The sequence below is a fragment of the Trichechus manatus genome, unplaced genomic scaffold, assembly GCF_000243295.1.
Source record: "Trichechus manatus latirostris isolate Lorelei unplaced genomic scaffold, TriManLat1.0 scaffold00043, whole genome shotgun sequence".
Classification (NCBI taxonomy): Eukaryota; Metazoa; Chordata; class Mammalia; order Sirenia; family Trichechidae; genus Trichechus; species Trichechus manatus.
The window spans coordinates 8,672,007-8,686,655 of NW_004443979.1; the positions used below are offsets into that span (position 1 = coordinate 8,672,007).

At 40.8% G+C, this 14,649-nt stretch overlaps 1 protein-coding gene across 1 annotated transcript in view; it reads right to left on the minus strand.

Annotated features, from left to right (window-relative positions):
- AKAP6 (A-kinase anchoring protein 6) overlaps positions 1-13,021 on the minus strand; it is a 404,455-nt gene extending 391,434 nt beyond the window's left edge. The window contains exon 1 of the mRNA XM_004376527.2: positions 12,698-13,021. Coding sequence (XP_004376584.1) covers positions 12,698-13,021 — 324 coding nt within the window. The remainder of the gene's footprint in view (positions 1-12,697) is intronic.
- Between the last annotated feature and the right edge of the window lie 1,628 nt (positions 13,022-14,649).

Here is a 14,649-nt window from a genome sequence, read left to right on the forward strand (position 1 = left end):
TCTTCTGTGTTTAAACCTCTTCTTGAGTTCTTATAATAGTGGTCTTATACAATATTTGTCCTTCTGTGACTGACTAAATGCACTTAGCATAATGCCCTCCAGATTCCTGCATGAACATTTTCACAGCTTCATCATTGTTCTTTACCATTGCGTAGTATTCCATTGTGTGCATATACCATAATTTGTTTATCCATTTGTTCGTTGATGGGCACCTATGTTATTTCCATCTTTTTGCTATTGTGAACAGTGCTGCAATGAGCATGGTGTGCATATATCTATTCGTGTAACGGCACTTATTTCTCTAGGATATATTCCAAGAAGCGGGACAGCTGGATCGTATGGTACTTCTGTTTCTAGCTTTTTAAGGAAATGCCAAATCAATTTCCAAAGTGGCTGTACCGTTTTACATTCCCACCAACAGTGTATAAGTGTTCCAGTCACTCCACAACCTCTCCAGCATTTATTATTTGGTGTTTTTCTGGATTAATGATAGCCTTGCTGGGGTGAGATGGTATCTCATTGTAGTTTTGATCTGCATTTCTCTAATGGCTAATGATCATGAGCATTTCTTCATGTGTCTGTTTGAACTGCATTTTAAAGACATTGAATTTTAGGATAACGACAGTAAACAGTTATTAATAATTTATTCTTATTTATGACACCATGGCAGACACAAAATAGAATTGCTTGTAAATCTCTAGGAAAAACTAAGCCTAGTGATTTTTCAAAAATTAAAAACAAGCAAACAACAAAACAGATATCCATCTGCCCTGAGAAGAAAATTCCGTTCTTCTAATAGAAGTTTAATACATCTACAACTTAATTTATGAAAGTTTAAAAAGAAACATTAATTTTTTATGTAGGCTCCTCAGGTTTATAACTAATTAAGGAGAGATACACTTATATCACAAAAAGCAGGAAGGAGAAAAATGAAAAGGAAAGCATGCACTCATATGCACACAGAATAATGTCAGCTACTATATTAATCCATAAAGTTTTGATTCATGTCAATTTATGAAGCTCATTACTTATTGTGGAAGACCAGAATCCAGCAGATAGATATAGCCAAGGGAGAACTATCAGAGTAAACACATTTATACAGAACCCAGCAAATCATCAAGTCCACATGGGCATTTAATAAATAGTTTTTGCCACAATAATGAGGTATCTAGAAACCAAACCAACCCCGTTGCCATCAAGTCATAATAAGGTATCTATGTGTCCACACACACAAATCCTATATTTTTGTGTACAAAACATGGTACAGAATAACTCCAATAAAAACTAAGATAGCTCATCACCTTCAAAGGTCTCTATTCTTAAATAACATCAAATTTTCACTACCAACATGATTTACCACTAAAGGTTTACTGACCATATTTTTGAAACTGCAAACACAGAAATTTTGAGGTGAGGATTTCCCCCCAAGTCACACCCAATAAAGTGCAAAATGTTCAGGATATGTTGCCCTAGTCAAACAAAATGAAAATATGCATGCCCTCAGATTTCCAGAGTAGATGTGAGAAGTACCAATTATTCAAAAGTCTAAATATGTCAGTTTGTTTTCCATCAACAAAATAATCAAAGGAAATGTATTTTATGATGATTATTTTCTTTTGTCCTGATTTCAAAGTCATACAAAGGTATCAACAGAGATATAGTTATGGAATATAAAAACAAGATTCTTTATAACCACCACAGGTGAGTAGTAATAATTCAAATTGACCGCAGTGTCCCCGAACATGCTACAGTAGACACTGCAGGAAAACATGGGGAGAACCTGCAGAAGGACTGACCAGCTTGGCCCGTGAAATGCTTTCACCAAGAAAGCAAATATCATAGCTAGGATCTGGAGAATATATAGTAATTTTCCTATGCAAAGAAGTTTTGGATGAGGAGTGAGGTGATTTCCCAGACAGAAGGAAACCATGTTCCAAGGCATGGATTTCTGAAAGGGCCTGGTTTGTTAGAAGTGCATGAAAGAGATTTCAGGAGAAGGAACTATAGGTCGACCGGGTCCAGATTGTGAAGAAATTGCATGTCATGCCCAGACATTTGGACTTTATCTGGAAGGACAGCTAGAAGTTAAGGGGGTTAACAGAGCAGTTAAAATACATTTTTTTAATATTATTTTATTGTGTTTTCAGTGTAAGTTTACATAGTAAATTAGGTTCCCACTTAAGAGTTCAGCTGCTACCAAAAGGTCGGCAGTTCGAATCTACCAGGCGCTCCCTGGAAACCCTAGGGGCAGTTCTACTCTGTCCTACAACGTTGCTATGAGTCAGAATCGACTCGACAGCAACGGGTTATACAAATTGCTCGGTGACATTAGTTACATGTGTCAAAATTCTCTTCAATTCCATTCTGGTTGTTCCAGTTCCAGTGCTCTAATTTCCCTGCCCCCTTATCTTCTCATCTTTTCTTTACAGTAATTGTTGACCTTTTGGTCTCATATAGATGGTTTTTTAATAGAGCACTGTATTCATGGGCAAAATCCTTTATTTTGTGTGTCAATCTGTTATTTCACTAAAAGGTGACCTCGGGATAGTTTTGGTTCAAGGTTGAAAGAGTGTCTCAGGGAGTCCTCTAGTCTCAACTCGTCCAGTAAGTCTGGAATTTTTAAGAATCTGAGTTCTGTTCTACATTTTTCTCCCATTCTATCAGGGTCCATCTATCGTGGCCCTCTTCAGAATGGTCAGTAGTGGTAGCCAGGCACCATCTAGTTCTTCTGGCAGTTAAAATATTTTTTAAAACAACATTTCACTCCTACTTAAGTTATGTCCAGCATGGGGACATATACACATCCATAAAGGAGGTAGTCTCCTACAAGATATTATCTGAAGAACTCCAGAGCTGTCCTCAGTGGAAATCTCTCACCTCATCTTGTCACTAGTGCCTGACTCACCATTACAGAGATGGATTCTTTTTGCCAGTGCAATAGCATTAATTCCCTTTGCAAAAGTTTTAGCTCTGCCATTGTTAAACTATAGTTTTAATTACTTTATAACATCTTTTGATAGAAATTAGGTTCCTGGAAAGAGGGAAAAATGCAAAAAGGTGCTGAAGACCTTCTTCACAATTTGCCTAAGGCCAATTTCCTCCTTCTGAACTGTGGTGAGATGAATTGCTTTTGTGTGGCCTTTCTAGCCATGGTCTTGTAACTCCCACCCAAGTGACTGGCTGGACTGTTCAAATAAGGTAATTGTGGCCCACCAACGGGATTGATCAGTTTTGCCATCCCACTAGGCTTACACGAGAGTCAATTCCAGAGCACAGAGAGGATCCCACCACCACCAATGAAGAAGCAGCCAAGAGCAAAGCATGTCCTTTGGACCCAGGGTCCTTGTGCTGAGAAGCTCCTGGAACCAGGAGACTAAGAGAGAGAGACAGCTGTAAGAATGAAGATGGCGAGAAGCAGTGGCAGACAAATGGCAGCAGGAGATACCAGCGGGAGATGGTGTGGTGGGCCCACAGACAAGAAAGCTGAGCACCTTCCGGCAGAGGCTTGTAGGCAGAGGCTTACTGCAGAGTAGGGTGTGCCTCTGGGCACTTACTGGCAGAGCTAAAAGAGCTTTGTAACACTTACCTGAGCAGCACAGAGGCTAAGGGCCCGAGAGAGGCGTGCCTGTGGGCACAGCTGGAAAGAGGCTGTCCTGTTGGAAGAACTGTATTCTGAGCATTCCTGAACCTGAACTGTAACCTGTTACTTCCCTCATAAACCCCGTAATAGTGAGTATTATCTGTGAGTTCTGTGTGGCTATCGCAATGAATTATCGAACACAGCAGAGAAGTACAGAGTGTCGCAGGAGGGACGGTCAGTGTTAGAACTGGTAAAGATTTGCAGAGAGAAGAGGCATGTCTGATCTCTACCTCATAGGAATCAGCCTTGGGCTGTTGATCTTGATTCTCCTTCTCCCTTGTGAAATCAGTGTAGGTCAGATGCCGATGCCATGCCACTTTTACATGAACTAATTCTCCTGTGGGCCTTCTACCCATTTTCTCTTCTCCAAGAGAAGAGTGGATCACTTCCCATAATGCATTTCACATATTCCTTTTCCATCTAATGATAATTTTATAAATCTGTGTGTCATGGACTGAATTGTGTCCCCAAAAATATATGTATCAATTTAGCTAGTCCATGATTCCCAGTACTGTGTGATCGTCCACCATTTTGTCATCTGATGTGATCTTCCTATGTGTTGTAAATCCTATCACTATGATGTTAATGAGATGGGATTAGCAGCAGTTATGTTGATGAGACAGGACTCAGTCTACAAGATTAGGTTTTGTTTTAAGCCAATCTCTTCTGAGATACAAAACAGAGGAGAGAGCAGAGAGACATGGGGACCTCATACCACCAAGAAACAAGAGCCAGGAGAACAGCACGTCCTTTGGACCTGGAGTCCCTGTGCTGAGAAGCTCCTCAACCGGGGAAGACTGATGACAAGGACCTTCCTCCAGAGCCTACAGAGACAGAAAGCTTTCCCCTGAAGCAGACACCTCAAATTCAGACTTCTAGCCTCCTAGACTATGAGAGAATAAATTTCTGTTTGTTAAAGCCATCCACTTGTGGTATTTCTATTACAGCAGCACTAGATAAATAAGACACTGCCTTATCCAAATAATGAAGTATCACAGAACAACAGAAGCAACTTACACCAAAAACCACACTGCTAAAGTGAAAATAAAAGAGATTTCTGTTCTGTTCCTTTTTATTCTATTTCCATTTATACAAAGAAAAAGAAAAACAGTCTTCAGCCCTAACACCAAGTGACAATAGACATATCAGTTCCGTTTGAATCTGATGAGGGCAAGTTAAGCCACAAAGAACCAGTCACCTGTGACTCCCCTGCTTGCTGTCTGGTTTTCCATCAGTCACTCGATGGATTTATTCTTGCTTCCTGCTTCCACCATGCAAACCCATCCACTCTGTAATTTACCGAACAGCCTCATAACTGCCTCACAGCTCTCCCCCTTCCAGATCATCCTGCACACACCCACAAACTCATCCTAAGACACAGACTTTAATCAAGTCATTCCTTTGTTTGTGGATGTCTTTATGAATACTGGATCAAGCCCAGACTTCTCTGAGGCAGTCAAGGCCTTTGTGGTCCTTCAAAATGTGTCTCCCCAAACTCAATAATATGTCTCCCATCATTCTTTGGCTCTAGACCGGAATGAAGCCCTCTGTCTTTCATATTCAAAGCACCCTTTGCTCAGGTTGCTCTCCATGCCTATACAAGGTGGCCAGGTGTGGCCATGCAGGTTGTGTACTGCACAATTTCCGAAGGTGCTATTCATATGTAACCTGTATAACCATAGGTGGCTGTGCCTAAATCTCTCCATAAGGTATTTCTAGTTCAAAGAGTTGTTGTGAGTGAGTTCTAGTTTAATGGGTACAGAGCTTCTGTCTGAGGTGATAAAGTTTTTGAAATAAATGGTGGTGATGGTCACACAGCATTGTAAACCTAATTTAATGCCACAGAATTATACACTTAAAAATGATTGAAATGTCAAATTTTATGTCATATATATTTTACTACTATAATCAAAATAAAGAGTTGTGAGAATTAAACGACAATGGAACATTTGCTTTACCTGGATCGAGTTCTTCTTTTGTATTTAAAAAATTTAAGAGAATAAAATGAGATTGTATATGTAAAACACATAGCCCAGTATCTGGCATGTACTTATTTCTTTCCCTCCTCTTTGTTTTCACTAACTTTATGAGTCACTTAGGGAACTGAAGTTCAAAAGAGTCATACAGAACCCCTCACTCCTAAAAAAAAGCCACTTTAAATCTCTAGTTGTCTTTTTGGGGGAAAAGGGAGAATGCACGGAATAAACAAGATGTATCAAAAAGCCCTCAGCTCAAAAGTCCTACTTACAGTGGTTCTTATGCTTGGTTGTGCACTGGAATCACCTGGGGAACCTTTAAAAGTACTGATGCCTGGGTCCAACCCCCAGATTCTGATGTAGCTGGTCTGAGACGTGACCTGGGCAACGGGCTTTTTAAAGCTTCCCAGGAGATTCTATTGTGCAGATAAGGGTGAGAACTACTGTATCTATACATGCCACAATCTGGAATTAGCTGGTTTGTTAACGTTTCTCATTAAAGATGTTCATCTCTTGATTTTCCCTCCTCCATATTTCACACCTAAGTACCATTTCACTTCAGTTAGACAACATGTCTCCCTCCTCTGAGATGTAAAATTTTGAAGGTGGGGAGGGTGGACAAGGTAGGCAAAAAAACCCAGAAAACCAAACCTGTTGCCATCGAGTTGATTCTGACTCATAGCACCCCTAAAGGACAGAGCAGAACTGCCCCACAGGGCTTCCAAGGAGCAGCTAGTGGATTCCAACTGCCGACCTTTTGGTTAGGAGCTCTGCTGCTAACCACTGCACCATCAGGGCTCCAAGGCAGGCAAAGTAGCAGTAAATAATGAAGAGAAGGAAATAAAGAAACAAATTCTCTCCCTTTCCCTTATTCAGGGCAGGTATGGTGCAAAAGGTTAAGTGCTCGACTATTAGTCCAAATGTTGGCAGTTGGAACCCACCCAGAGGCACCTCGGAAGACAGGCCTGGCGATTTGCTTCTGAAAGGTCACAGCCTTGAAAACCCTAGGGAGCAATTCTACTCTGTCACACATGGGGTTACCATGAGTCGGAATCGACTCAACAGCAACTAACAACAACATGATGCCCATAGGTCCTAGGTGGCGCAAACAGTTTGCGCTCGATTACTAACCTAAAGGTTGGTGGTTCGAACCCATGCAGTAGTACTGCAGAAGAAAGCCTGGTGATCTACTTCTGTTAAGATTACAGCCAAGAAAACCCTATGGAGCAGTTCTACTCTGTAACACATGGGGTCATCATGGGTCAAAATCAACTTGATGACAACAGGTTATGATGCCCATACTCAAAGGGATCCCAGAAGTTCATTTATGTCCCCACTTCAACTGCCTCATGCTTCTACTTGTGATGAATTAAAATACACCTATGCTAGATCTTCTTCTCAATTAAAAAAAAAAGAAAGAAAAACAATAAGCCCTCCCCCGTCACATCCTAACCCTCTAGTATAAGAAAAACAGAACTATTATACATTATAGTCGCTCAAATTTCTCACCCCTGTAGAAATCCGAAGGGGCAAATTAACCAGTGAGCAAAGTACACACAGGCTTATCTGTGTCTACGTACTAATTTGTAGTGCACAATTTCACATGGGTTTCATCATATCCTTGATGTGGTGAAAAACAGGTGAAACCATGCAGTACAGATTAGTAAGCAAGCACAAGTAAACCCATGGGTACCTTGCTTGTTGAGTAATCCTTCCCCGGCCTGAGGCCAATGTACCAACATAGAAAGAGTAGCAGACCTGAGGCTCAAAAAGCCTAGTTTGACGCCCAAGCTGATCACTTACTAACCCTTCTGAGACTCAATTTCCTCATCTTCAACAAGGTTGTTGTGAGGATTATGTAAGAGACTGTAAGTAAAACTCCTGGTACATGTTAGGTATTTGATGAATGTTATTGAACTGAAAATTTTCTAGGGCAAGGAAAAAGTTAACTCATATCCTGCCTCTTATCAGTTGCCCCTACAAACATCAAACCACCTGAGACCACAAAAACAGATGGCCATTGTTGCTCAGTGATACCTCAGGTTAATATTATTAAAACCGTTTAAGTAACAAAACCCAGTAACACTTTTCCAACCAAAATAATGCCAGTTTCTTCAGACTTTTCTCAATGGACTCATCTTCACTTTTTTTGATGATATTTATTACTTTTCTCTAGACCTTGTTTTCAGCTGAATGGCAGCTAGCAACAACAACAATTGCTAATTAAAAATTACACAGCTGGAAAATCTGGTAGGCTTGTTGCGCTATCTTGACAATTAATGCTCCTGCAAAGCTATAAAATCCATCATCTTCAGTCCATCAGGTGCACCTGATGTGCTGAACCCCAGATTCGGTGAGAATTCAAGACTTTTTCCACAGAGGCCCTCAAGACCCCATGTGAGTGAGTCACCTAGTATCTGGATCAACTCCAGATGTCAGACACATCCCAATCTGGGAACAGCCCAATCAGAACATCTGGTAAACAGTCTCCGTCGAACGCTCTAACTTTGAGACACAAATCTCATGTGGTCGTGGTTTAGAGTAGAAGAATTTACTAAAGTGGGTCACTTCAAGACTTCTGTTTGTCATCCAGCCACATCATTTATCCTGTGCTAGCTAATCTAAGCCCTGCGCCTTTTCTGCTATTGTGTTTCCTGGAATAAAAATAATACTCTCCCTGAGAAGCCTGTTAGTCAGGAAGCAGAGATGCCTACTTTGCCTGCTTGAAACTCAAATACTTTCATCCAGACCGGAATTTCAATTAAAATCAAAACTGTTTAAAGTTCTTGGTCTGGTTTGCTTGCACAGCAGAGCTTCTGAATCCAAAGAGGGAAAAAGCAGTTTCTAAAAATGGTTCAGCTGGCTTCTCATACATTTTACTAAAGAATATCCGGAAACCAAGAGGCAAAATATGTGGACTGCATTTTTAGTTTAAAAAAATGGAAAAAAGTACTCAGTATAACATATTTCACTGTTTCCATTTTTTAATCTTACCACTGGATATTTTTATTCACTCTCTAGAACAATTACTCCCTTGGAAACTTTATAATAGTGGTTTATCCTGGGGATTATAGTAAAACTTCCCCTAAGAACTTGGAAATAAGGGAGATAAGAGTGGTCTCTGACAAATACATTTTAAGATCAACACAATGACTTTAAAGATAACTCAGGCTACCTTTAAAGAAAAAGAATGTCTCCTGGCCTAGAAGACCTGAGAGTAAATCTACTGACCAAAATCATCATGGAAGAAGGAGTCAACGAGAAAGGAGCATGGGAGTGGGGTCCAAGCACAGACCCTTACAGGAAAAAAAAAAAAGACTCTCCTATGCAGAGATTCTCCAGACAATATCTCCACGACTTCTGATCCACTCACAGGACTCTCTTTAATGGGAGAGCAATGCCCCAAGCACACATGGGCCTTAATTCATCCAACACCTTTGTCCTAACTCAATCCTCAGCAGCCTTCCTTCTGTGATTTCCATGCAAGCCTGCCTATGGGAAGAGAAGATATTGACTATGGGAGCCCCAGTGGAGTAGTGGTAAAGCCCTTGGCTGCTAACCAAAAGATTGGCAGTTTGAACCCACCAGCCACTCTGCAGGACAAAGACGTGGCAATCTGCTTCTGTAAAGATTTACAGCCTTGGAAACCCTATGGGGCAGTTCCACCCTGTCTAATAGGGTTACTATAATTTGGAATTGACTAGATAGCAACAGGTTTGGTTTGGTTTTTATCCAACCATAGATGTGAACTGAGCCCCCACCAAGTGCCAGGCCCTGTCCTAGGTAACAGGGATACAGTGGAGAATTAGATATTCCAGATTCTTGGGGAGAACACAAACAAGTAAACAAATAAGATAATTGCAGCTAGTAATAAGAAATCATTTAAACAATAAAGCTAGATAATAGAATAGATAATGGCTACAGGAGGGAATGGGTGTTAAAATAGAGATCAGAATTTTTTTTTTTTTTTTGAGAAAGTGACATTTAACATAAGACCAGAGGCCAAGCCTACCCTGATCATTTTCCTAAGGCATTTTTCAACTGTTTCTTTAAAAATTATACAATGACATGATGGTAGAGAAGACTATGATGAGAAGATTTAGAGCAAGCAATGTGAAAGGGAATACAAGGCATGTAGACATTTTAAGTAAAGGGTAGCTCCTTATTTTGTGCTTGCCCTTCACCAAACACAAGCACAGGTTGTGCCTCTGCTGACTGCTTGATGAGGATCAAAATTCAGCCACGCAAAGATGAAGGAAGAGAGTTTCTAGGTAGAGGGAACAGTAAAAGCCATGTGGCAAGAACTAGCCTATCACTTCTTTGGAACTTCCAGTGTGCTTAGAGCCTTATGAACAAGGAAAAAGAAAGAGGAGACATGGCCAGAGGCAGGCAAGGGCAGAGCTACAGGAGGGAGCTTGGGTTTTATTGTAAATCCAATAGGAAACAAGAGAGTGACAGATACGATTTACATTTTAAAAAGATCACAGTGGCTACTACGTGAAAAAGTGGAAGCAAAAAGACTAGTTAAAACTAAACCTATTGCTTTCAAGTGGATTCCAACTCATAACAACACTATGGGACATAGTACAACTGCCCCCATAGGGTTTCCAAGGAGAGGCTGGTGGATTTGAACTGCCAACCTTCCGCTTAGCAGCTGAGCTCTTAACCACTGCACCACGAGGGCTCCAGGCAAGCAGTTACGTAGCTTGATTAGGGTGGCAGCAGTAGTGTTGGGGAGAAATGAATGACTTCAGGGAATATTTTGGAGAGGGATCCACAGACTTGTTGATAGAACACATATGTATATGGGGTGGGAGGATCCTGCTTTGACTTGGCAAACAGTGGTACCTTTTACTGAAATTGGGAAGACTGGTGGAGGATCAGGTATGGGAAGGACAAGAGATCTGGGATGGGCATATCTGGTTGGAGATTCCTACTAGAGATACAAGAGGAAATGTTAGGCAGCTGGGGATCCTGGGAAAACATTAGAACCGGATATACAAATGTGGCAGTTATCAGCACCTAGATGGGAATTCCCATCCCTCTGGCATTTATTTTTCACTGTAATTGAATAAATCCAGTAATTTACCCACGTAGCGGAAGCCAAGCTAGGCAGCCCCATAGGAGGTGGAAGTCCTCGCCCCAGGCTGTGCCTACCCCTATACTTTGCCACAGACATCAACTGAGAGTTGCTTCTATGAGGTTGGAGCCCTTGTGGCACAGTGGTTAAGAGCTTGGCTGCTAACCAAAAGGTCAGCAGTTCAAATCTACCAGCTGCTCCTTGGAAACCTGGTGGGCAGTTCTACTCTGCCCTATAGGGTCACTATGAGTCTGAACTGATTTGATGGCAACAGGTTTGGTTCTGTTTTAGTCTACAAGGTTTTTTTTTGATGTGTTTCTACACTGTGTTTAAATTCCCCTTTATTCTTGTGGATCCGTGTGGAAATTCAGGAAACTGATAAGAATTTTAAAATTAAAAAAAAAAAAAAGTATCAAAAGGTTTATTTGGTTGAATTAAGGAAATTACAAAAACAAAGGGTAAATTTAGCAGCAGATCAGGAGATCAAAACTAAATGATTGTGTAAACTGTTTTAGAAACCACAGGCACTGACCAGGGCTCCTTGACTTTGGGCTTACTATGCAAAGGGCTCTATTATTACAGAATATTTGAGAACATTACAAAGAATGTTGGTTAGGTCACCTGATGAAATAAGCACCAACAATGTAAAGATAGAAACTCTGGAATTAAATTAATGTAGGGCAATTTTAATTCACTCTTTCAACAGTCGTTGATTGAGTAACCACTATGTGAGTACTGTACTTGATTTCCTGCCCTCATGAAGCTTCTTCTTCAACACTGACACACTCTTTCTCTATTGAACCAGTCTGAGAAGGCTGAGGCATATCTCCTCCAGGCTTTGGGGCTCACGCTGTCTCTAACTGTCCATCCTTTCCCACTAAAGGCTGCATCCCGTAAGCCATTTAAGTATTCAGATCCAATAATCTGTTTGGCCTTTGATTTCAGGTCATTTAGGATGAACTACCTAAGGAGTCCCTGGGTAGTGCAAATGGTTAATGCACTTGGCTGCTCATCAAAAAGTTAGAGGTTCAAATCCACCCAGAGTTGCCTTGGAAGAAATGTCTGGTGATCTACTTCTGAAAAATCAGATATTGAAAACCCTATGGAGCACAGTTCTACTCCAACACACGTGGGGTCACCATGAGTCAGAGTCGACTCAATGGCAACTCAACTGGTTTAGCTTAGATAAAGAAATTCTCCTTAGGACCCCATCAAATTGACTGGAAATTTACATCAGGACTTGGGGCCAACACCCTGATTGGTTATGAACCTGCTTGCTTTGCTGGTCATTCACCTAAGCATGAAATTTCCCTCAGGGACCTAGAAGAGAAAAGTGTGTACAGCAGGACAAGATTCCCAGTATTTTGGGGTCCCTAGGCCAGAAATCTATTAATAGCACTCTTTATTAGCACCCCTACTCCATTATTACCAACAGTTAAGCTTTTGGAGGGCTCCAGAAACCAGACATTTTTTAAATGTCTGAACTTAGATGAGTTGTTATAAAAGCACCTTTGCTCTGCATGATGCATTGTACCTGGATAAAAGGACTCATTCTCAATGAGAACATCTGCCCTATCACACCATGCCATAAGCCACTGTTTGCCATAAAGTCACCATCAACTTCAGCAAAAGATAATAATCACATACACTCACACAATCAAAGCTCAGTCTGATGTTTTACCTTTGAGAGTCTTTTTATTAAACCTTTTGTAATATTTTTTAAAATACATTTATTCATTTTTATGGATTACTGTGACACTGCCCAAAAATGGCCCTCTCTTTCCCAACTTCTCCACATTTTCCTCAAAGGCCAGTTTTGGTCTAGATAATCAGCACATGAAGTAAAACCAAGAAAGAATTAATTCTGCCTATGTTACCTGTTACTCTATTTTTCTTCCTGGACATTTCCTCATTGGGAATTACAGAATTCAGGCTCCAGGTGCCATAGCCTTTTTCAGACTTCTGTCCTGAATGTACCCTGAGCCCAGAGACCTGCCTTACCTTGAGTTGAACTAGATGCACGTCCACATGCTTGCTATCTGAGTCTTGCTGGACTGAATAAGTTAGGTCTCGGACTCTCTCTGAGGTCATCCGGAGCCAGGTCTCAATTTCTGGTAAGTGGAGGACAATCTTCCAGTCGGCCCCTGTGTGCAGTGGGGGTGGTTTTTCATACTGCTGGTCAGAATCCATGGCCTTCAGCGCCTCTTCTCCCTCACCCTGCTCCACAGTGGGTGTCAGGTTGATAGCCATGGGTGAAGCATCAGTAGCCATGGGATCCAGGTCCTGTGACCTCAGGGGGGAAAGTGTCACACTCATGGTTAACATGGAGAAATCTAAACCTTGCTTCTTTCCAAAACAGCTGAAAGGCAAGAGGAAAGAAGAGAACAAGAGTCAGGCAAGATTGCCAAATAAAGAAATGATACTTCACAGAAGAAACAGGATTTCTAAATTAAGCCAGATTTCTAAATTAAGAAACTATAGCTCACAGCAAAACCAAAAAGAGGTGTTTTGACTTTTTACATGGTAGCCCTAAGTCTCTGCATATTATAGGAATGCAAAATCATAGTGGTATTGCCTACCCCAACATCCATTCTCCCCCTGATTTTTAGCTGTGCATATTCCTGCTCAGAATTAAAAACTACACTCTCTATCTCCTTTGCAGCTAGGTGTGGCACGTGACTAAGTTCTAGCCTATAAGAAGTAAGTGGAATTGCTGTGTAGGATTTCTGAAAGAACTCCTTAAAGGGAGCAGACTCAACTGGGAAGAGCCTCCTTTTTGGCCTTCTGCTTTTCCTCCTTCTTCCAGCCTGCAATGTGGACTTGATGGCTGGAGCTCCAGCTGCCATCTCAGACCAGGAGATGCTCTGGAGTATGCTGAGTAGAGCATGGTAGAGCAGGAAGGTAGAAATATTGGGTCCCTGGTGGTAACAAGGAGCCACCATACAGTCCTGAACTGTTGCCCCCAGACTTCTTTATGTGAGAGAAAAATAAACTTCTATCTTGTTTAAGCCACTATTATTTTGAGTTTTTCTATTAGAAGCATCCAAACATCATTTTGACAATTACACCAATATCTTCAATACATGGGCTAGCTAAAAAGGGAAGATGTTCTAATTTCCAGAAACAGTGCTAAATTCAGGAGATGTTGCTCCTTTCTCTTATCTGTTAAATAAATAAATACCATGCAGTAATTCCAAATCTTTACTTTCCTGATATATGTAAATAATGGATTATTTTTTTTCCTGGTTCTACATATTCAAGTTAGTTTATAATTTCATTTCCCCAAAGGTGAAAGGTAGCTGACCAAAAATATCAGAAATTAATGCAACTGTCAGAACACAGTCCATATTTGTTAAGATTTGAATATTTGTTTAGTAAAAAAAGCAAAATGTATTTTATCTACAAAAATGGGGGGGAAATCAAGAAAACCACCAATTTCACTAAACAAAAAAACCAAACCAGTTTCCGTGGAGTTGATTCTGTCTCATGGCGACCCCATGTGTTACAGATTAAAACTGCGCCCTATAGAGTTTCAAGGCTGTGACCTTTTGGAAGCAGATCTCCAGGTCTTTCTTCCAATGCACCTCTGGGTGGGTTTAAACCGTCAACCTTTTGGTTAGTAGTCAAGCACTTAACCATTTGTGCCACCCAGGGACTCCATCCAATTTGACTAGTAGCATGTAAATTTCCATGCAGGAATGGCAAGAGGGACTAAAAAGACTTGCTGAACTGGGAAAAATCTTAAGAATAAGGTTTTTTGTTTTTTTTTTTATTGTACTTCAGGTGAAGGCTTACAGAACAAATAGTTTCTCATGAAACAGTAGTACACATGCTGTTTTATGACATTGGTTAACAACCCTACAACATATCAACCCTGTAACTTCTCAACCTATTTTTTTGGTGAAAATACACATAGCCAAAGATACACCATTTCAAAAATTTCTACATGCACA